The 21,477-nt window shown below is 54.9% G+C and overlaps 8 protein-coding genes across 8 annotated transcripts; 6 read left to right on the forward strand and 2 right to left on the reverse strand.

Annotated features, from left to right (window-relative positions):
• Positions 1–1,613: 1,613 nt before the first annotated feature.
• MRS44_001210 (uncharacterized protein) lies at positions 1,614–2,361 on the forward strand (the record flags this gene model as incomplete). Its single annotated transcript, XM_065623602.1, has 3 exons — positions 1,614–1,624; positions 1,668–1,949; positions 2,073–2,361. 3 exons carry the CDS (start codon positions 1,614–1,616, stop codon positions 2,359–2,361), a joined length of 582 nt encoding a protein of 193 aa, XP_065480040.1.
• A 603-nt stretch (positions 2,362–2,964) lies between these two features.
• MRS44_001211 (uncharacterized protein) lies at positions 2,965–4,262 on the forward strand (the record flags this gene model as incomplete). The annotated part of the gene is made up of 3 exons (XM_046267681.2): positions 2,965–3,166; positions 3,265–3,565; positions 3,638–4,262. 3 exons carry the CDS (start codon positions 2,965–2,967, stop codon positions 4,260–4,262), a joined length of 1,128 nt encoding a protein of 375 aa, XP_046139114.1.
• A 1,935-nt stretch (positions 4,263–6,197) lies between these two features.
• Positions 6,198–6,852, forward strand: MRS44_001212 (uncharacterized protein; the record flags this gene model as incomplete). Its single annotated transcript, XM_046267680.2, has 2 exons — positions 6,198–6,251; positions 6,346–6,852. The coding sequence occupies 2 exons, from the start codon at positions 6,198–6,200 to the stop codon at positions 6,850–6,852; spliced, it is 561 nt and encodes a 186-aa protein (XP_046139115.1).
• Positions 6,853–7,232: 380 nt separating this feature from the next.
• MRS44_001213 (uncharacterized protein) lies at positions 7,233–7,779 on the reverse strand (the record flags this gene model as incomplete). The annotated part of the gene is made up of 2 exons (XM_046283853.2): positions 7,233–7,658; positions 7,705–7,779. The coding sequence occupies 2 exons, from the start codon at positions 7,777–7,779 to the stop codon at positions 7,233–7,235; spliced, it is 501 nt and encodes a 166-aa protein (XP_046139116.1).
• A 1,088-nt stretch (positions 7,780–8,867) lies between these two features.
• Positions 8,868–10,341, forward strand: MRS44_001214 (uncharacterized protein; the record flags this gene model as incomplete). Its single annotated transcript, XM_065623603.1, has 3 exons — positions 8,868–9,347; positions 9,397–10,197; positions 10,270–10,341. 3 exons carry the CDS (start codon positions 8,868–8,870, stop codon positions 10,339–10,341), a joined length of 1,353 nt encoding a protein of 450 aa, XP_065480041.1.
• A 4,760-nt stretch (positions 10,342–15,101) lies between these two features.
• On the forward strand, positions 15,102–17,623 carry MRS44_001215 (uncharacterized protein; the record flags this gene model as incomplete). The annotated part of the gene is made up of 5 exons (XM_065623604.1): positions 15,102–15,140; positions 15,288–15,431; positions 15,527–15,540; positions 15,593–16,796; positions 16,874–17,623. The coding sequence occupies 5 exons, from the start codon at positions 15,102–15,104 to the stop codon at positions 17,621–17,623; spliced, it is 2,151 nt and encodes a 716-aa protein (XP_065480042.1).
• A 765-nt stretch (positions 17,624–18,388) lies between these two features.
• On the reverse strand, positions 18,389–18,830 carry MRS44_001216 (uncharacterized protein; the record flags this gene model as incomplete). The annotated part of the gene is made up of 4 exons (XM_046275099.2): positions 18,389–18,444; positions 18,523–18,630; positions 18,685–18,744; positions 18,803–18,830. The coding sequence occupies 4 exons, from the start codon at positions 18,828–18,830 to the stop codon at positions 18,389–18,391; spliced, it is 252 nt and encodes an 83-aa protein (XP_046139120.1).
• Positions 18,831–19,329: 499 nt separating this feature from the next.
• Positions 19,330–21,111, forward strand: MRS44_001217 (uncharacterized protein; the record flags this gene model as incomplete). The annotated part of the gene is made up of 3 exons (XM_046272537.2): positions 19,330–19,342; positions 19,416–19,865; positions 19,922–21,111. 3 exons carry the CDS (start codon positions 19,330–19,332, stop codon positions 21,109–21,111), a joined length of 1,653 nt encoding a protein of 550 aa, XP_046139121.1.
• Positions 21,112–21,477: the final 366 nt, after the last annotated feature.

A 21,477-nucleotide genomic window follows, 5' to 3' on the forward strand; every position in this document is an offset into this window, starting at 1 on the left:
GCCGGCTTCCAGCGCTAGGCTCGAGGCTCTACCCCTCAAAGCATGCTCCCTGGGTCCCTCCATGTTGCGTTGCGAGTTGGGACAAAGCGCCCTTGTCCATGCCCGACATACATGCTGCAGATATTCCTCCCCGAACCATAATATAGATGCAGGATTCCTCGACTCTCTTTTTCCGAACTGGGCGCTGTGCAGCACGTCAGATTTCGCGGGAGGGCAACGTGACACTCTCCGTGTTGCAGGTGACAGATGAGACGAATAAACGCCTCGCTGGCTTGCTCCCGGACATGCGTTCCGCTTTTGGGGGTGTAATACACGATCTCGGACGCTAGAGTCGGATTGGAGGAGAGACGCCATCGCCAAATGACCAGTTCCCTTTGGCTACTCTCTTGTCGTATGCCTCTACGAGTTACTGTTGACCAGGGGGTAACCCCTCAAGAGGGGAGGCTCATGTCTTCACAGCACATGGCGGCGTGGGTCTCGGGCCAAGTGAGGCCTCATCTACCTAGCTTGGAGCCATGCCGACACCAACGACTTGCAACACGGAAGAAGGCTCAATAACCTTGAACCTGGACCGAGAGTACAGAGGGTCTATAACAGCCACAGTTGAAGGCCTCAGGAGTTGGGCTGATGATGCTCGAGCTCCCGGGAGAGCCAGCTGTCGATCCTTCAGTTCTGGTAACCGGTGATGATGAGAGGCACTCAACACCGGACATGCTAAGACGAGCTAGGGCCATGCCAGGCCTGGGCGATGATTGTCATCCTCCATGGGCGGGTCGCCTGCCCCCGGTCCCCTGTCGGCATGTCCCTTGTCTTCAATGACAATGACGAACATGGAGGTCCACTGCAAGCTCGGTAGCTAGGTGCTAGTCCGGCGACTAGGCGATATGATGAACGGGGCATTCTGCAAATCCAACCTGCAGCTCTTGGTCCAGCCGCATGGCCCAACTCGCCCCAGATGCCCCTGGCGCCCCTTTGATGGCGGCCACGGGCTATCGTCATCAAGAGGCAGAGAGATGTTGACGGATGCGCCCGGTCTCTGAGCTTGCAGCCATCGGCTCTGACTCGGTCGCTATCGGTTCTCCGACCGGACACCTGGCGTCGAGAGCTATAACTAAGCGCTGCCGGGCGCAAAGAGACAACAAGAGGCCAGTGCCCATCGATTGATGAAGACATCAACCCACCGAGGGGACTGCCATCAAGAACCGGCAGGGGAGGAGAGGCAAGCTCAGGCCAGGAATGGAGCGGTCGGGAGCGGACTCCCTTCAGACTTGGTAGTCGTACTTGGTACATGGGAGTTGGAAGAACCCCTCCACAGCCCACACTCGTGCATTCTTAACTCACCTTTCAGGCTCTCTCGCTCCCTTCGGTTCGCTCAGTCATTTCATGGCGACATGGATACGTATCGTTGAGCCCCCCGCCGCTTCGCTATTCTTACGCAGAACGGTGCTGGGTCAAGTCGCTAGACCAGAAGAGAGCAGCCCTGAAACCAAGAGTTTCAGAAGCGGCTAAGACATGAACGAGGCATATGAGCGCCTACTGTACCTACCTACCTACCTAGCAGCAGAGGTAGGTTTGGTGCCTGAATGTTTGAAATAGGGCGCAAAGTAAACTCGATGGCACCTAGGTAGGGAAATTTCACACCCACAGAGCTATGTACCTATCCACAGCACACCCCTCATTTCAACCGGCATCAAAGACTCGGACCCCTTTTGCTGGGAGGAGCAGAGTCCACATTGCATCCCACGCACTCTAACACTGGCTCACTGGGCTCCTCTCCTCTCGCCCCCCCTTCTTGGACCTCCCCAACAGCTGATCCACTCACCTACTCTGTCATTTCTGCGCATTAGCTATCAAAATCCACCCCTCATCAAGGCAGCTTGGAAAGGGCTCAAGGGTCTTGTTTCTGCTGGGCTCGTCTTCGGGTCCCCGCCGCCGTGGTCGTGGTCGTGGTCATCGTGTCCTTGCTTGGTCTCTTGGTCTTGCTTGGGTCTTGATTCTTGGTCCTGAGCTGCCTCTCTGGTTGGCTGGCCGCGCTTCTACTCCTGCTTCTGCTTCTGCTTCTACTTCTGCAGCCCACCTGGTCCCAAAGTTCCCATCTCCATCCATTCCCATCAGCCCCCCAGTCCCTCCTCCATCGCTCGTCCCAGAAAGCGGCTGGTGCGCCGCCTCGTGCCTCGCAAGTTCAAATTGGGGCGCCTGTTGATCGTCTTTCCCTCCACTCCCACCTCCCGTCTATTTGGTCCCGTCTTCCGTCTTCCGTCCTCCCGTGGCCTTCCCGCCTTGGATCTTGCTGCTCCCTTTGCTCCCGCGCACCGCCGCTACGCCGTCGCCACACCAGCACTCTTGGGCTCAGCAGAGTAATTGCCTGCCCAGGGACTCACTCTACTGTACCTTACTGTGTCGTACCGCCGACGGGTCTAATAAGGTGCCTGCTTAACCCACACGCTACCCGTTCTGACGTCCCTGTACTGACTTGCGTGACCCCTTCTTAGGCTGCGGCTCCTCCTCTTGAACCTGGCCCAACCGCCTAGACCCAGAGCTACTAAGGTCATTGCCCGTCCACTTCGTCCTCCGCTGGAGAATCCCGAACCGCTTCGCTTCGTCAAACGCTAAAGCACCCCGATCCTCGCATATACAACCGCGTTGGTCTCCTCGTGGGTCCTCTGCGTTGTACGCACCGTTTCCTGGGCCTCAACTATCCACCCCCTGAGGCCAGACAAAGTCTCCCCGACAGCACTACTCCGGCTTCCTCCCTCGGAATTCCTTGGGCGCGCACGAGCTTTTTGATCCAAGAACCCGACTGCATTATACTGTCTGGACCTGTCCTTGACCGGGCCGTTCCACCCCGCGCTCGCATCCTCCCCGTCTTTGCGCCGCCGGCGAACCGTCCACGACCTTCGACCCCACGTTATCTTCTCGCGACTCTCCTACTACGACTCGACGACTGTCAAAGATACAACGACAATGGCCGAAAAGCCTTCGGTGTTGATCATTGGAGGGCTTGGCTATATCGGCCGCTTCCTGGCCCTCCACATCCACAAAAATGAACTCGCCTCCGAGGTGCGGCTCGTCGACAAGGTTCTTCCTCAACTCGCATGGCTGGCTCCCGAGTTCTCCGAGGCCTGTTCACAGGACAAGTTTATGCAAGCTGATGCCAGCCGACCTGGTAAGTCTCGCGCCACTTATCCTACGGCCTGTACCCTTTGTAGTTGTCAAGTCTGTTTGACCAGTGGCTAACGAGGGACCCTTTCTGCTTTTTTGTAGAGGGACTAGCGAGAATCTTTGACCGCCCGGAAGGGAAGCAATGGGACTATGTCTTCAACTGTGGCGGCGAGACGAGACACTCGCAGGAGGACGAAGTTTACAAGCTGAGGTCGCTGAACCTATCTATCGCGCTAGGCCAGGAGGCGGCCAAGAGAGGCGTCAAGGCCTTTGTTGAGCTGAGCTCGGGTATGGTTTACAAGTCGGACTCGTCACCGAGCAAGGAAGGAGACAAGCTGAAGCCTTGGAACCGGATCGCCGTCTTCAAGCTGCAGGCGGAGGAGGAACTCTCCAAGATCGAAGGGTGAGTTGGCTCGTGAAGCTCATGAAGGGTGCAAAATTGGGGCGTCATTTGCTAACAGTTTGTGGCGCATAGCCTCAACCTCGTCATCGTACGCTTACCGCACGTCTATGGGCCATATGCTTCCCAGTGGGTTGCGACAGCCTTGTCCATGGCCCGCACGTATCAGCACCTGGAGGGAGAAATGAAGTGGTTATGGACCAAGGACCTGCGCACCAACACGGCGCACATTGACGACGTTACGCGCGCCTTGTGGATGCTCGCGGCCTGGTACGACGCGGGCAAGGCGGGTTGGGATGAGGCCAGCATGGGTAAGATCCCCATCTTTAACATCGTGGACGATGGCGCGACGAGTCAGGGCACCATCGCAACCATTATCGGCGAGATCTTCAAGATCGAGACGGGATTCCAGGGTCAGCTCATCAGCACGTTTGCGCGACTCAACCTGGACAGCGTTGTGGATGATGTCAACGATGAGCTTCTGGGACCTTGGGCGGACATTCTTGCCGACGCAGGAATCACGAGACCAGGACCGTTGACGCCGTTCATGGAGAAGGAACTGCTCAAGGACACAGACCTCAGCATGGAGGGGAGCCGACTCAAGACGTTGTTGGGTTTCGAGTACAGCAAGCCCAAGATGACCAAGGAGCTATTGGAAGAGGTGATTGAGAGTTATCGAAGGATGAACTGGTGGCCTTGATCAAGTGAGGGAGGACTCAGTATACCCAGACTGCGAAAAGAGGGAAACGGGGATGACGACGTCGAGACATGTATGGATAACGGCGTGGATTTTTGACTTGTTTCTTGCATGGACTCGGCTTAGCGAAGAGTCCGCCTGGTGTTGGAAGAGACGATACCCCGGAGGAGAGGACAAAGGACCTGAAGAACAGCCGCGAGCAGGCGAGGCCGAGGTAAGGCTGCGACTGGACAAGGGGTGAAGGAGTTGCAGCCCATCGAGGGAGCGGTGCCCCGGGGTGGGGAGGGGAGAGGAGAGAAGAGGAGAGTGAAGGAGAAGATGACGAGGATAGTGATGTATGACTGGAACGCACAAGAGTTCTAGGGGAGGTCAAGGCGCCCACATTGATGGGAGGCCAGTTAATAATATGGGCAAATAAATATACTACTATGTTGGATACAAGACTCGAGAGGGTTGCTTTGTCGTGCGTTATTGGTAGTGGTCGTGACGTGAAGGGTACGAGAGGGGGTCTGACAATGGATTGGACTGAATCTTGGAGGTTGGAGATAGACAGAGGGGGGGGGTGGACACGACAAGGTTGCGCAACAGATGAGCCGAGGTGGTTGCATGGACATGAGGCAGAGCAAGACAGAGAGAGACATGTGGAAGTGAGAGGGACATGGCGTGGAGATTGCGAATCGCGGGGCCCCAGAATGTTTCGGCCGATTCTGTTGGTTGGGATCCAATGGATTTTATTAGACCTCGGACGAGCAAGTCAGTCAGTCGTCAAGATGGATGGTTTCTGCAAGGGGCGGTTTGTGATGGATGGTTGCATCAGGCGGTGCATCTGTCCCAAGCTGAGTTGAACGAGGGATCCAATTTTGGCTTGGCAATGGATGAATTGCGGTTGTGTCCGAGGCTTTTTGGGCTCGGCCTTGGCTGTCAAGGTGGCTGTGGTGAAGAGTGGTGGTGATGGTGTGGTGGTACCTTTGTGGTGTAGATGACCCTTGGATTGGATACAATGGCAATTCTTATTTGGGCTATGAAACATTTGAAAGGGGGAAACAGATAGACATCCAGAGATGTACAGACATTTAGAGAGGCAAAGTGAGAGAGAATGTATGGTTGGTTGTACTCCATCTCCTACCTCTACAACATCATGACATGGAGGATGTATCATGGCCCTCGTATATTCAGATGCCCAGTCACGACAATCCCAATTCCACTTGATCATAGGTAACTAAAGAAAAGAAAACACCTCCGCTTTCTTGGCAAGTGGCCCCTGCCCATGCCCATCCCCCGTCAAAAACGGCATCAACTTCCCCATTCGCATCGAACCCCGTTGAGAGCTTGTTCCAGGCGTCGAACAAGTTTCCTCTTTCAGCCGCCGCTCCTCTTGGGGACCCAGAGACATTTCTGTACTACCTCTAGATGTGGGCCAATGTCTTTCTACGTGTACCCCTGCCGAGAACGAGGGGCACCACCTGTTGGAGAGGGAGCTGAAGCACGAGGGAAAAAAAAAGTCGAAAGATGAATGTGATTGTTGGACCTGGCTCTTTCTTGTCTGCATCAGTCGACCTCGGCGGCTGCGTCACTGCTCGGCCTTTGCTTGTGATAGAGACGCTGAAGCCTCGTCTCTGTTGACGCATATTAGACGCCTTCGCATCCCACATCTATTACAGTATCAGCAAGTCAACAGGATCTCGTCACAATTGACCATTCACCTCCCAAGATCTGGTGCATTTAGTTGTTAGTTTGTGGCTTGCGTGGTTGACCTTCAGCTGGGTACTTGCCTTGACTATCGATCGATTGGTTTTCAATATTCTTGATAGCGTCATCTCGGTCCACCAAAGCCAGCTCACCTCACCTCTTCTTGCTCCTTGCATACTTTCTTCTTCTCTACACTCTTCACCACAACCTCTTTTTTTTTCTATTCTTCATATACCAAACACTGCAAACATGGCTGCTCCAGCTGAAAAGACCATCACCGACCTCAACGGTAAATGGCTTCTCGTAAGTTAAGCTCCTGATTAATTGCTGCCCCTCCCCCACCTTGAGCCAACAAGGCTTCATTCAGATCTAATGCTGACCACATCCACGCCCACAGAACAAGGCCCTCTCCGATAGCTCCGAGCCCATCCTCGCGCTCCAGGGCATCGGCTACCTCACGCGCAAGGGCATCAACATTGCCACCATCACCCTCGACATCAACCAGTACACGGCCCCGCCCAAGCCGCCCAACACGTCGACCGACCTCGTCACCCACGTCGACATTGTGCAGTCGGCCTCTGGCCTGACGAGCACCAAGGAGAACCGCTGCCTCGACGAGACGTTCCGCGAGCACTCGGACTGGCTGTTTGGCAACGTCAAGGGCAGCTCCAAGTTTGTCACGCTCGACGAGATCGACGACGACTTCCTCAAGCAGGGCTGGCTTCCCGACCAGCCCAAGTTCATCCGCAGCTACGTCGAGAGCCAGGGCAACGGATGGATCGCCACCCAGATCTGGGGCTTCGAGGAGGTCAACGGCGAGAGGAGGTACGTGAGGCATGTGCTGGTGACCAAGGGCAGCGAGAGGGTCACGGCCAAGCTCGTGTACGACTACCAGCAGGAGTAATTACCCTCTATACCTATATAGACTTGCGACCTACCTAGAACAGGAGCCTTAGGACTTAGCAGGATACCTAGCAGGATACCCTAGCTACGACATGAAGGACAATTGATGATCATGAACGAATGACTGACTCTGCCTGCGACTGTGTGCGTCCATCAAGGTGTATTGCCTCATAAGTACTGCGCTATGTTGAAAGCGGCCCTTTTCCCAACTGGCTCGAGTTGAGCCTCAATACGATAATCCTCCTGATGTTTAGATCATTAAACCCCCCAAACGCCCATCATGATGCTTGAAAAAAAAGAGAATTCTGCCTTTGTCGTGTAATTGATTCGAAAACGTTGCTTCTTTTGGTATGCCATTTCCCCTCGCCGCAGAGTGACACCTTACTCTGGCCTCCTCTTGACAAACTCCTCCAGATCCTGGACAGTAGCGACACCCAGGACAAACCTCCTCTTCTCATCGGTAATGACAGCAAACTCCTCCTTCCAAGGTCCATCGGGCACGCCGGCGCGGAAAAAGTCCTCGAGCTCCTCGAGGGTCGTCTCCATGGTGATGACGCGGTAGGTACGGCCGCGGCGCTGGAAGCGCGTCATGGCGGCCGAGAGCTGGTCGCCGGGCTGGACCTTGCCCGAGTCGAGAAGCGACTGGAGGTGGGGGATGGAGATGTAGCCGAGGAGGGCGCGCGTGTCGGCGTCGACGATGGTCAGGTGGGTGTAGTCGCGCTCAAAGGCCGAGACGAGGGCGAGAGAGATGGCGTCCGAGGGGTTGAGGGAGAGAGCGGCGGGAGGGTCGAGGTCCTCGACGGTGGCCTGTCTTTTGTTAGCTGGACTCTAGGGAGGCTGTATGAGAACATACCCCGCGATATCGAGACGACCACTTGGTGACGAGGGGCTGCGTCGAGGTTGTAGCAGTGGCAGTAGCGGTAGCCATGTTGTAAGAGTATTGTCAGACAAAGAGTCAATGGGAATGATGTAATGGGCAAGCTATGCAGCTGATGAGCAACGTTGACAGGTCGGCGGCCGGGAGTATGAAGGGATCGCGGGGCAGGCTTTAGGCGGTCACAGAAAAGGTGGTTCGAGTTGGTGGGGGGTTGGAAGAAAAAAAAGGACATCATCTTTTTTTTTTTTTGGTCGTTTCCTCCACTGTCATGGCCAAACAAGCCCCGCTAGCACGCCAGATGTACATCCACACGAGACGGACGCAAGACGGGACCCGTATCAATTCAGTCAGTTAATCCCTGGATTAGATCGACCCGGTTTGCATTGGCGTGCTAACTACCTAGAGAAGTTACCGTAGTGAATTTAGGGCCGTAGAAGGCAGCATGTCTCGTGTCGTGTTTCATAGCTTCAGCTGTATTGATCCCTCTTGTCCATACCTGTAGGTAAGCAACCTACCTACCTACCTAGGTAAGCAACCAAGCTTGAAGCTCAAAACGACATGTGATGGACAGCTGCGTGATGTCACCACCCTCACCTCAGGTAGGTAGGTACACATACATGTACCTCGACAACCTTGGGCACTGATCTCAGAACCACTTTGCAAAGAGTTGAAGTACTCAAAACCCGCGACCCATCAACCTGATATAAACAGCATAATTCAACCAAATCGCCATCGGAATTCGGACTGTCCATCTCATCATCTCTCTTCAAAAACATGGGATTCATCAATGTCATGATTGAAATCCGTCCATGTACCGCCCACACCCAATCAGAGCTCCCCCCTGGGCGTCATCCCTCGGACTTGGACATCCAGGTCGACATCCAAATCCGTCACACGTCCTGCCTGTCCTTGTCTTTGATCCAATTCCTGTTTTCTATCGTCCATCCCGTCCTATGATAATCTCTCTGCCCGTGCGTGATTTCCCCTCATCATCTCTTTCAAAAGTGTAGCCCGGGAGACTTCACAAGGTGATAAGAAGCAACCGTTCTGGCCTCCGCGACACCCATCCCTTGTATCTCGAGACATCGTATCAGGTATCAGGTACCTAGGTATCCAGGTAAGGTTTCATGTAATCAATCATGGGTCTTTCTTCCCGGGTCGCAGAGCACAAGTCCGGTAACTCCGGCTCATGTCTGCTCGACTCACCTTGTTGCTTCACCTTCCCTTCTCCTCCATCACCTCTTCAAGCATCATCTCCTGCCCCGGAGATTGGCCAATTGCCCAGCTTCACCCTCCATCAACCACTTACACGCGCTCACACCAGAGGCAGACAGAGAACGGCCACGATGTCGCCGTTACATCCACCTAGGGATGCCTTCCAGGGCAGCGTATACAGCCCCCTCTCACCCGCCTCACGCACGCCCTATCAGGCCCATCCCGAATTATACAGCGCCTACTCCATCGCCGACAATGCCAAGGACAAGGCAAAGCAATTGAGCGCCGAGGCCACCGCAGAATTCGAAAAGGCGAGCTCAAAGGCGAAGCCGAATGGGGGAAAGATTGAGCTATACTCGGGCAAGTACTATGCCGCCTGCACCTTTGGTGGACTGCTCGCCTGTGTAAGTCTCATACAGCATCTATCCATTGCCTCGTCTCGACATCTAACAGCTTTCATTTCAGGGCCTCACTCATGCTGCCGTCACTCCCCTTGATCTCGTCAAGACCCGTCGCCAGGTCGACTCCAAGCTCTACACGAGCAACTTCCAGGCCTGGGGCAAGATATACCGCGCCGAGGGCATCCGCGGCATCTTCACCGGCTGGAGCCCCACCCTCTTTGGATACTCGGCCCAGGGAGCTTTCAAGTACGGCTGGTATGAATACTTCAAGAAGACATACTCGGACATGGCCGGCCCTGAGGCCGCTCACAAGTACAAGACGGGTTTGTACCTCGCCGCCTCCGCCTCCGCCGAGTTCCTTGCCGACATCGCCCTCTGCCCCTTTGAGGCTGTCAAGGTCCGTATGCAGGGCACCATTCCCAACCCCTACACCGGCACCTTCAACGGCATCAGCTCCGTCACGGCCAAGGAGGGTGCCGCAGGTCTGTACAAGGGTTTGTATCCTCTGTGGGGTCGCCAAATCCCCTATACCATGATGAAGTTTGCCTCGTTCGAGACCATTGTCGAGATGCTCTATGACCGCCTGCCTGGTCAGAAGGAGGACTATGGCAAGGCTGCTCAGACCGGCGTGTCCTTCACCGCTGGCTACCTGGCTGGCATCCTGTGCGCCATCGTATCTCACCCTGCCGATGTCATGGTCAGCAAGCTCAACGCCAACCGCGCACCAGGAGAGGCCTTTGGCGGTGCCCTGAGCAGGATATACAAGGACATTGGCTTCAGCGGCCTCTGGAACGGCCTGCCTGTGCGAATCGTCATGATCGGTACCCTTACTGGACTCCAGTGGATGATCTATGTGAGTATTTCTCGTCGTCTGGACCCTAGCAAAGCTTCAAGTCTCGAGTTTCGGCGCTGACACGAATAACAGGACTACTTCAAGATCTTCATGGGTTTCCCGACCACCGGCGGCGCTCCGCCACCGGCCAAGAAGACGGAATAGACGTGTTAGAGTTAGCCCTTTGGTTGTTACCTTGTCCTCAAGTAAACGATGGACTACCGAGCAATTGTCTTGAGTTGTCCCCAGTTCTCATGTAAACTATCAGGGGCCGATAATGACGGGTGAGAGAGAGCAGGGTTAGGAGTCCCATCAACAAGTCATTCCTAAGCAAGTAGTTAAACCGCCAGACGTCACACAACCTTTGCCAGAAGTGATTGCTCATCACGTCAGCCGGGCTCGGCTGTGTCTTTGATCTCACTCGGTTGTGATCCTTTGTAAGACTTGGCCGCTTCCACCGTTGCCTGTCACGGGAAATAGCAGCGCCCCGCTCATCAGATCGAGAGACGGAGTGCCTTTTTCGTTCTCATTCCGTGCATAACACGAGTTGATCGGACGGGAATCTAGGAAACCTGCAGGGCGCAAGGCGTAATCGACAGTGCAGCGTCTTACTCCGAGCGGGAGCATCGGGAAGCGCACAAGGGAATATCCATGCGCTGCTCGCAGTGCAGGCAGGTTTCACCGTGGACCGAGCTCAGACAGGCAGGGATTCTTGCTCCTCTATCATGATCTAGTCATGCCGTGCTGACATGGTCCACTGATAGCAGAGCGTGGGGTGGCAGTTGTGAAGGCTGAGGATAGTGTCGCCCTGATTACGACGGCCTCGAGGTGGGTATGGTTTAATATAACCTCTCGAGAGAACTGCCGTGCTTGCTTTTCATGATCGAGCATGGATCAGCTTGATGTTGGTTCTGAAAGGCAGTTGCAGAGTGGTTAGCTGATGGGCGACCTCCTCTAAAGCAGATGCATAGCACACAGTGCGACATGGACTCTGCGTGTAAGCGCCACACGGTCCGACGGTCGCCCAAAATGGACGCATTCCGTCATGGTACATGAAGTGGAAAGGATCAAATGGCGGGGAGAACGGCGCGGTTGCGTGTGCGTTGGAAAAGATGGGGACGGCAGCGCGCGATGCGATGCGTGTGTGCGTGCGTGGTTGCGTTGCGAACCCACGCACCCGACGCTAGCGCCAGTGACGTTTGTTCCAGAACAATGCCACTGCAAAGCCGTCACAATGAGACCAGGGTCAGATGGAAAACTCCATCCAAAATTAGCGGCGCGAGGTCCGTTGGCTGCAGCATCACCCCCCTCTCCAGCTCTGGCGAGCCGAGCCAAGCAAGAAACCGTCCAGAGATTGCTGCACACTCGCAGACGCGGGCCGTCGTAGAACGCCACAGCACGAGGGCCAAGCGGACTATTTCCGAATCGATCCATGTCTTGGAGTCGGTGTAATTCAAAGACCGAGATCGAGAGCGAAAGTTGTTCTCTCACGTTTGTTGGGCAGCAAACCCGAAAGTCGACAGGAACAGGACGTCCCGTCCCGGATATGTTCAGCATCATCGGTGCCGAATAAACTGGTGAGACCCGGAATTCGAGGTAACCTTGGTGGAAAGACGCATCATCGGACTGGCGTGAAGTACTTTGGTGCTGTGGTTGCACCAGACTCATCCAACGGTCAAGGGACCCTTTTCGAGACGAAAGGGAGGGCATATCGACAGCAACGGACCGACTGGTCGGCGATCAGGATGGGAGGAGAATCAAGGTGATAGGATACCATCGTCGCGGTTGGACACTCTGGGCCGAGTGATTGGTGATGGTTGTCAGTGGATACGGGGATGTGCCGCATGGCAACCCCACACTTGCTTCGTTCGCTTCCACCATCTTGATGCCTCGAATGAGGGGTCGAACAAGAGGACGGGTGATATCTCTAGCTCTGATCTCTTGGTGACGAGCGGCTGGCAACCTGGGTAGCGACCTGAGCTCTGCAATTTGCCGACGACGCGAGTGTTGAAGGTATACCGATGAAAACGACTCTAAACACGACCACTGGATCGAGTTGATGATTCCAAGGGGCTGTTTTGTTTGACCATGTACCGAGCACGCAGGGACCAGGGCGACGATTCCCTAGGCTTGATTCACTGTGCCCTATCTCGTGGTTTTCTCCCACCTTGCCCTGCTGTCCCTGGAACCACTCAGTCGTCCAGTTGATCGAGGCACGTTACCTTGCAGGTGGCGAGACTGGACCAAGCTGCACTTGTTCAAGACACAGCCGGTATGTGGAGGAACTGACATTTCCCACCAAGCAGCTCATCGCAAACCAACAACCGACCTGCGAGGGCTGGTAGACTTGCCTCAATATAGCTTGTGCTGGCTTGAATCCTAGTTCCATCCTTCGTCTGGGTAGTAGTCCATCGAGGAGCTGTTGTTGGTGCCCGCGTCCTCTGTCAAGATTCAGGCGATGCCGTGGGCCGTGGGTCATACGTAGGCAGGTTTCGGAACTGTGCCTCGGGCTCATCGATGCCTACCTAAGGCAGTTTGTTCCTGGGACAAGTCATGCAGTCTTAACATAGGTTTGCAGTGGACGCAGGCAGGATGAAAGCTGCTTTTGTCAGCACAACCGTCTCGTCCGAAAAGCTGTATCCGACTTCTTGGCAGTCGTTGATCCGTCTCGGCGTCCGTTCCGTTCGTAACCAAGGGGAGGTCCGGCTAAAGTCCCCCAACAACCCTCGGCAACGAGAAAACCAGCCATCCATCTCTCACCGCACACGATGCCATGATTTGCAGGCAGTCCTGCGCCAGGGGCCGGTAGCCGATGCGTCGTGGCGCCGTTGGCTAGCGCTTGTCGCTGTCATGTTGACTCGTGAGTTGCAGCTAGATTCCCTACTCGGGCTTAGAAATGTCGCCGGTTGGAACAACCATCCTTGGACGGTGGATTTTCCCGGAGGATCTGGACTCTCGAACCGGCGGAGAAGTGTTAAGAGGCCATGTACAGTAGTGCCAGTGCCGCCCAGAAAGCCGATGGTCTTGGTGAGCGTTTTGCGTGGCTGTTTTTTCGACCACCTACTCATTGCCAATGTGGACTTTGAAGATGGAAAAAAAAAAGAAAATTCGTCTCATTTGCTACCGTTCAGACGGTGTTTCACCCGTCCAGTACTAAGAAATCTGGATGGAACTCACTATCTGCGTCGGACCTGCCGTCGGTCACATCCTGAGATGCATGAGCTAAAGTAGGTACTTGCTTCCCCAAGCAAACTGCCTGGTTTGGGAGCATCCATTCACACTAAATCGACGACCCATCATTGATCTTGCACCCAACTTTTCACCAACTGCCATCCCCACAAACCATCGGGATCAGTCAGTGTCAAGCCCTCTATCCATCTTCCGTGCTTCTGAGCTCCGTGCCCACTTGCCTTGCTGCTGCTCATCCATCCTGGCCTCGATAACTGATCACGCCCGACATCTGCGTCTAGTACCCTTGTCGATACCTCGTGGCCCTGTCTTCCAGAGCTTTCATTGCCCTGTCGCAGCAGCCAATAGGCCCCTCGCCCGCCTGGGCCTGTATGGGACCACCGTCCGGCGTCTCTCAGCCGCCCACACCACGCCAGCCGGGCCTCGTTCCCCTGGTCCCCTCCACGGATTATCCCCACTAGTCACCTAGTGACAGAGTCGCCTTGTGGCAGACACCGACTGCTCGGGCTAGGGATTACGTGGGTGACGAGCTGTGTACCTTCTGGCCTAACAGCCCAGGACTTTACTCTCCCCCTGCGCGTCCGGTTCTGGGGGTGGTCGCTAGGGGCCCACCAAGGCACCACCATCGAGGCTTGGAGGGGACCATTTGGGGGCTTCGGGGGTCTGGGCAAACTGGGGTCGCGCGACGCCCATTTCGTTCCTCGCTGCAGGAGACTGCAGCGGTTGCAGGCCTACTGCGAGCTTGTGGTGGTGGTGCTGCAGCATCTCCGGGCGTCGGATGTTAACGTTTGGTGGAGGTGGATGAAGGGCCAGTGAAGGACGGTTCCCCATGGCCAAGATGACCGCTCTCGCCGAGTCGATATATTGCGCATGAGGGGAATTCCGGACTCTAGCAGTTTCGTTGAGGACGTGATGCCTGATGCTGATGGCTGACCAAGACAGCATCCCACGGGTTATGGAATCCATTACCTAGGTAGGTACTTGTAGCGTAGAGGCCTGGTCCAGGTAACAACAGACCAGGCTGTTGGATCCAATCCAATCCAATCTTGCCTACCTGCCATCGACACCTTACAGCACCTACCTACTTGGGCACGGTACCTCCTCGCCTACTTACGCACCATCCAACGGGGAGTCACTTATCCTCCTCCACTATTCCCTCCCCCGGACATCCAGAAGCAGACCATCCTCCCGCCACCATCAGCCTCGAGGTACCTTACCTGTGCTCTCTGGCTTGTTGGTCCCATCTCTGACTCTCTTGCCCTCTGCCGGGTTTTCTGCTCCTCGATATCTCTGTCGACTACTACGCGCCTCGCCTCGCCCATCGGATCGTCCTCCCCCCAAGACAACATCCCCAAACGAAGCTTGCCTCGTCTCTGTCGCTCGCCCAGACCAGTAGTTCAACCCGGCGCTATCAGAGTCCACGCCACACACTCGCGCCTCGCTTTCCCCAGCCCAGCGCCGAGCGCCATCCCTCGCCCACGACTCGGCAACCTCGAAATCGGCCCCAGCTTGCGATTCTCTGTCCTTCCGCCTCGCGCGCTTCTCTTATCATCCTCTGGTAGTAGAAGCTCCTGCGCATGATCCTTGGCTTCAATTGTGTCTGTTGTCGTTGAGCTGCTGCCGCGCAGCTGTAGCGGTCGGCCGCTCGACCTCGTCCCTCGCTCGCTCGCTCGCTCGGCTCACCAAGCCCGCCGTCTACTACTATTTAGCATCCACAACGACACCAAAACGCCGCCATGGCGGGCTTCTTCAACAAGATCAAGGGCTCCAACACGGTACGTCGTCGGCTTGACTACTCCCGCTGCCCCCTTCGGCGTTGGACATATGGAGCTCTCCCGCCAGCTTCAGCTATCCACGCGCCCTCCCGCCTTGCGCCAAGACCTTCCATGACTGACAAAATGCCTCTCGGCTCATACTCATAGGCCTCTTCCTCCCCATCCCACAAAGATGCCGTCGCGAAGAAGAAAGAGGAGCCCGTTCTCGACCTCACTCCTCTAGAGAAGATGCTCCAGAATGCCGGGCCCTTGCGAGACGATGGTACTGATCGATTCTTCGGCCTCGAGAACGTATGTCCCCGCCGTCTACTCCCACCACCGGACCCTCTCCCGTCTCTTATTCTATCAAGCTACTCTCCGATTCACTAAGCTAATATTTGGCACAGTTTGGAAACACATGGTATGCTATCGAGGCATCATCTAACCAAGCCGTGACGCTGACCTCGGAACAGCTACTGCAACTCGATTGTCCAGGCCCTCTTTTACTCCGAATCGTTTCGAAACAATGTCGTCAACTACCCCCCAAGCTCGCCCTCTGACACTCCGAACGGCACTCGGCCTAGAGTCCCCGTCACCATCAGACCCCCGCCCACTGACCCAGTGGTCAACCTCCCAAAGCAGAAGGGGCTCAGCACATCACAAGTGATCAAGCAACGGCAAGCCATGAACCATCAACTGCCTGGGCAGGTTGGTGTTCGGCCCGAAGACAAGCCAGACACCCCCGAATATAAGAAGAAGCAAGCCATGATCAAGGGACCTATCCTGGAACTGGCCAAAGAAAACTCGGCCGCCTACGGCATGGACGAATGCACATTCACTGGGCTCAAGGATATATTTTTGGCTTTGCTGGAAAGCAACACACACACAGGCGTTCTCAGCCCGCAGCGATTCCTCGAGATTTTCAAACGCGACAACGAAATGTTCCGAAACTCAATGCATCAGGATGCCCATGAGTTTTACGGGTTGGTGCTGAATGATGTCATTAACAGTGTTGAGGCAACGGCCCGCAAAATGCAGCTACAGGCTCCTGCTGACGGCCTCGACGGGCTGGCAAATTCGGTGGGCCACGCCCTTGGGTCTGCCATGGTTAACAACGCGTCAGGGGCTTCCTCCCCGGGGACGGGCTGGGTCCATGACATATTTGAGGGCGTTTTGACATCAGAGACCAAGTGCCTGACGTGCGAGACAGCGTCCCAGCGGGATGAGACGTTTCTAGATCTATCGATTGATCTGGAGGAGCATTCCTCCGTCACCTCCTGCTTACGCAAGTTTTCTGCAGAAGAGATGCTCTGTGAGAGAAACAAGTTCCACTGCGACCACTGTGGCGGTCTTCAGGAAGCTGAGAAGCGAATGAAGGTCAAGCGGTTACCCAAGATCCTGACGCTGCACCTGAAGCGGTTCAAGTACACGGAGGACTACAGCCGCCTGCAGAAACTGTTTCACCGTGTTGTGTATCCCTATCACCTACGCATGTTCAACACAACAGAAGATGCAGGGGATCCACCTGTACGCTGTCGTGGTTACGAGCTGTACGCTGTCGTGGTTCACATTGGCGGCAACGCCTATCATGGGCATTACGTGTCCATCATCAAGGTCCCTGGCCGAGGCTGGGTTCTTTTCGACGACGAAATGGTTGAGCCCGTGGACAAGAATTTTGTCCGCAACTTTTTGGCGACAAGCCAGGGATGGCAACCGCATACGTCCTATTCTACCAAGAAACCACATTTGAAAAGGTTCGAGAAGAGATGGAAAAGGAAGGCATGGAAGAGGTCAAGCTTGCCAACGAAGCGGCCAGCCTGGCCCAGGAGAATGGCGAAAAGGCAGAGTCGGTACCACTCAAGAGACAAGCCACACAGCCAGTGACTCCAGCTCCGGATCAGGAGGTACTGGCAAAACTCGCACACTCAAGCACGGCACCGGTGTTATCCTCGATAGCGCCCACAACAACTCCAGACCCGACACCCGCGGCAGCTCCGGCAACACCCTTGACGAATGGCATAACCCACACGAACACAAATACCGAGGTCAAGACGAAGGAGGACAAGAAGCGGGAAAAGAAGGAGCGGGAGGCTGCGGAGAAGGCTGAAAAGCAGGCTGAAAAGGAGAGGGAGAAGCAGGCCAAACTTGAGGAAAAGAAACGACGAGACGAGCAAACCAAGATGATACAAGCACGAAGAAACGAGCAAGACGAACTGCATAAGGTGCTCGAGGCCAGCAAGAAGAGTGCGGTGCAGGAAGAGGCAGCGAGGAAGAAGGAGAATGGAACGGTGCTCAGCCACGGACTCCTTGATCGGACCAAACGAGGCAGCAAATCGATGTCGAGGAAGAGCTTCTCTCTCTTCCATCACAAGGATAAGGGCACTGCCCAGGCTCTTCAGGACGCGTCAAACGGCGACGCGAGCGAGAAGCACGAGAAACTCAAGGATCGCCTCAGTTTCGGGCTCGGACGCAAGAAGAGCACAAACCTGCTTTCACAGTCATAAACACATTTACAGTACAGCGTACATATAGGGGGGTACCCGGGTGTTTTTGTCATTATGGTCTTTGGGGATTTGGACGGATGACAGGATACCCATGCACTTTTTTGCAACGAAGCTGCCATTACATGAAAGAAAAGCACAAGGAAGGCACCAGAGGCATTGGGCAGTAATGGTTTTTCTCATTTCGACCGTCTCTCAGTGGTAGTCTTGCAGCCCAGTCGACGATGCTCTTGGAGGATTAGACCTGTTGTATGGCCTAGAGCCAGAAGAGGGAACGTGCCCAGGCATGAACCTCGAGAAAAAGGAAGAAGGCAGGGCGGAATTGTGGTGGGGGACTGTAGCGATCTTTTTTCTTTTCTGTTTTTGTTCTCGTGGGTAGTTGAAGGGTGACAAGGTCAAACCTGCGACGCCGTCACCAACGGCTGTATCATATATACATACAGATAGCGATAGCCCGGCTCAGACGTTTGTGCGTCTAGCAAGTTGGGTTCAGAAAGAAGAACAAGAGACTCGAGCAGAGCTCGAGGTGACACGGCATTTTCAGGCACATGTCATAAGTGTCATGGCAAAGTGAAGCAAGACAAAACTTTCGTATCGAATTCATGTCCAGTAGGTAGTATAGCTCCCACACACTCATACAAGGTTTGCCGTGAGTCGTACAAAGATTAATAACTCCAGTTCCAAAGATTTCCCAGACTCCATTTATGCCTCCAGACGTCTACCGTGTCCTCTCGAATTCCACATGCCGGCCGTATTTTCCCCCTTGGATTAACCCAGGACGAGCTCGTACAGGATAATGACGGAATTGACAAATATCAAGGGCACTAGACACCGGGTCAGTTTCACGTAGTTTTATACAAGACTCGACAGTAATGTTGGTTCGGTGCACGGGACAGACATACTCCTCATGATGGTTCGGACGCTGGCAATGAGGTGGATGATCTTGGCCTTGATGCTCGCGTCGGGACCAGAGCCGAATGCGGGATCGTACGAAGCGGGAGAGAGGTTAACTAGAAAATTTTGTTAGAGGAGTTGCTTATATGCGCTTGAGGCGGGCGACGTACTTCGAGCGAGGAAACGGTCTTCGGAGAGGACTGCGACGGCGTTGATGAGGAGGACGCAGACTGCGACAGGTCAGTACGGATGCGTCAGGGTGTCACGAGCAAGGCAATCGAGTCTGACCGTAGAGGAAGCTTCCAAAGAACCACATTGTGGGCAACTGGAGAAGGTGCAGAGACAGTAGAGGTTATCGGCGCAGAAACTGGAGGGGAGGGAGTTGGCGATGATGTGTAACTATCTTAGGTACCTGGGTACCTTGCCTGCCTTGCGGTGCCTGGGTGCCACTGCCATGGTGGCTTGAACTCGACCTGGGGGAGAGGCTGCGGGGGATCAGTTGGGCCGATCCGACGACCCCTGAGGTGGAGACCAGCCAATGGTGGCCCAAACTTGCCCCTTCCTCATTGAGAGAGCTCCCTCTGTGTACTTACCTGAGTATCACACGGGCTCAACTTACACCTGGAATCTGAGATTTGACACATCTCAGCCTTGATCCATTTCATTTCAATGCTGTTGTTAACACGGCATTGAATTGAAGCGCCTAAAAAGGCACGTTTTCGCTTCTTGCCGTCTCTCCATCTATTTCAAGTCGTTCCTTTCACGTCCAACAGACCTAGCGTCAGCCTTGGTCTTCACACAAAACCTCGTTCAAGATGAGGGCCCTCGGTCAGTATTGCTTCCATTTCTTCCATATCATCCTTCCCCTCCTTTGTCGTAGTCCGCTCACCAAAACTTCTAGATATCTCACTCACTGGTCTCCTCATCTTGGCTCCCTTGTTCCATCTTCTCGCGTCTCCCTATACCAAGGTCGAGGAGTCGTTCAACCTGCAGGCAGTCCACGATATCCTCATCTACGGGACCCCAACTCAGGATGTTCACCAGCGTCTCGCGGACTCGTATGATCACTTCACCTTCCCCGGCGCTGTGCCTCGCACCTTTCTCGGTGCTGTGCTCCTCGCCGGCCTAGGCCAGCCTATCGTCGCCCTCGTCGGCTTCCAACATGCCCAGCTCGTTGTCCGCGGCATCCTCGCCGCAGCCAACGTCGCTGCCCTGCTGACTTTCAAGAATGCTCTCAAGAGAGCCTATGGACCTGGTGTGGCGGGGTGGTGGGCTCTCTTCATCGCCAGCCAGTTCCACATCAACTATTACCTCTCGCGGACTTTGCCAAACATGTATGCTTTTGGCCTGAGTAAGTCAAATATCTCTAGTAATAGCTTTGCCTTCACCTCGACTTACACGAATCAGCAACTCTTGCTTCGGCGTTCCTTCTACCCCAGGCAAACCCCCAGATGGCTTCCATCCGTCAGAAGCAGGCCATTGCCCTCCTCGTCATCTCGGCCGCCATCTTCCGCTCCGAAGTTGCCATTCTCCTCATCACCACTGCCCTCTATCTCCTTACCACCCATCGCATCTCGTTGCGCACCCTCTTTCTTGTCTTCCTGGGCTCCTTCACCGCTGCACTTGCTGTTTCGGTGCCCCTGGACTCGTACTTCTGGCAGAAGCCCCTCTGGCCTGAGCTCTGGGGTTTCTACTTCAACGCCATTCTTGGGTCTTCCTCGGAGTGGGGGGTTTCCCCCTGGTACTACTACTTCAGCTCGGCGCTGCCAAAGCTTCTGCTTAATCCTATGTTACCGCTGCTCATGGTTCTCGCTCTTGTTCAGCCAGGTACCTCACGTGCTGCTCGAGACTTGTTGATCCCCAACATACTCTTCGTTGCCATCTACTCTCTCCAGCCGCACAAAGAGGCCCGTTTCATCTTCTATGTTGTTCCGTCTCTGACCGCTGCTGCCGCACTTGGTGCCAACTTCATCGCCGTGCGTGCTGTCAAGTCCGCCTTGAACCAAGCGATAACCCTGGTCCTCGTCCTCTCCACCGTGGCTAGTTTTGGTGCCAGTCTTGTTATGCTCCTCTTCTCTTCTCTCAACTATCCCGGCGGCGACGCCTTGAGGGAGGTCTACGCCATATCTCGCGATGATCCTTCCCCTATCGTCGATGTTCACGCTGACGTGCTGACCTGCATGACAGGGCTCACGCTCTTCGGGCAGAACCCCTTGGGCTACCCCATCGCGTTTCCCATCAGCCCAGAGCCTGAGGCGACTTCACCTGTGCTGCTGTTTGACAAGACGGAAAAGGGAGACCAGCTCCTTTGGCAATCCTTCTGGGAACGCTTCGACTACGTTTTGGCCGAAGACCGAAACAAGGTGCTAGGTGAGTGGCAAGTTCTAGGGGTGGTGATGGGCTATGATGGCATTGAGATCCTCAAGCCGGGGAGTCCAGCTGCTGGGGAAGACGAAGCTGGCCGGGAGAAAGAAAGGGTCTTGGGCCAAGGTGCTCGTATCGCCGCCATTCGGGGCTTTGTCAGAAAGTACACAGGTGGGTGGTGGATCGGACCCCGAATGTCGCCCCGGATCCGAATCTTGAACCAGGGCAAATAGATGCATCATATCAGGAGGCTACTCCATAGAGCCACATGGAATGGGGAGTTGTAAAATATGCTACACATCAATGCAATGCTTTTTTGGTACTTGCTATCGTTTCAGTTAAAACCAAGGCATACGACGCGGTTCGTAAAACTCCAAATGAGGCAATGCCTACAATATAAATCTCACCAACAACCAGAACCAGACCTTGACCCAGACCCAGGTAGGTAGGTAACTCGACAGTTACAAAAAGGGGAGCCATGGCTTTCCCATCCCCCAACGCCGTGCACTTCTTCTCCCTCGAATGCCTTTTCCATCCCAAAAACCCCATGAGTAGTTTCTCCCAACACGTATCTGGACCCGAAAGAGCAAACCCCCCAG

Source organism: Fusarium solani, assembly GCF_023522795.1.
Source record: "Fusarium solani strain SB1 chromosome Unknown bctg00000000, whole genome shotgun sequence".
Taxonomy (NCBI): Eukaryota; Fungi; Ascomycota; class Sordariomycetes; order Hypocreales; family Nectriaceae; genus Fusarium; species Fusarium solani.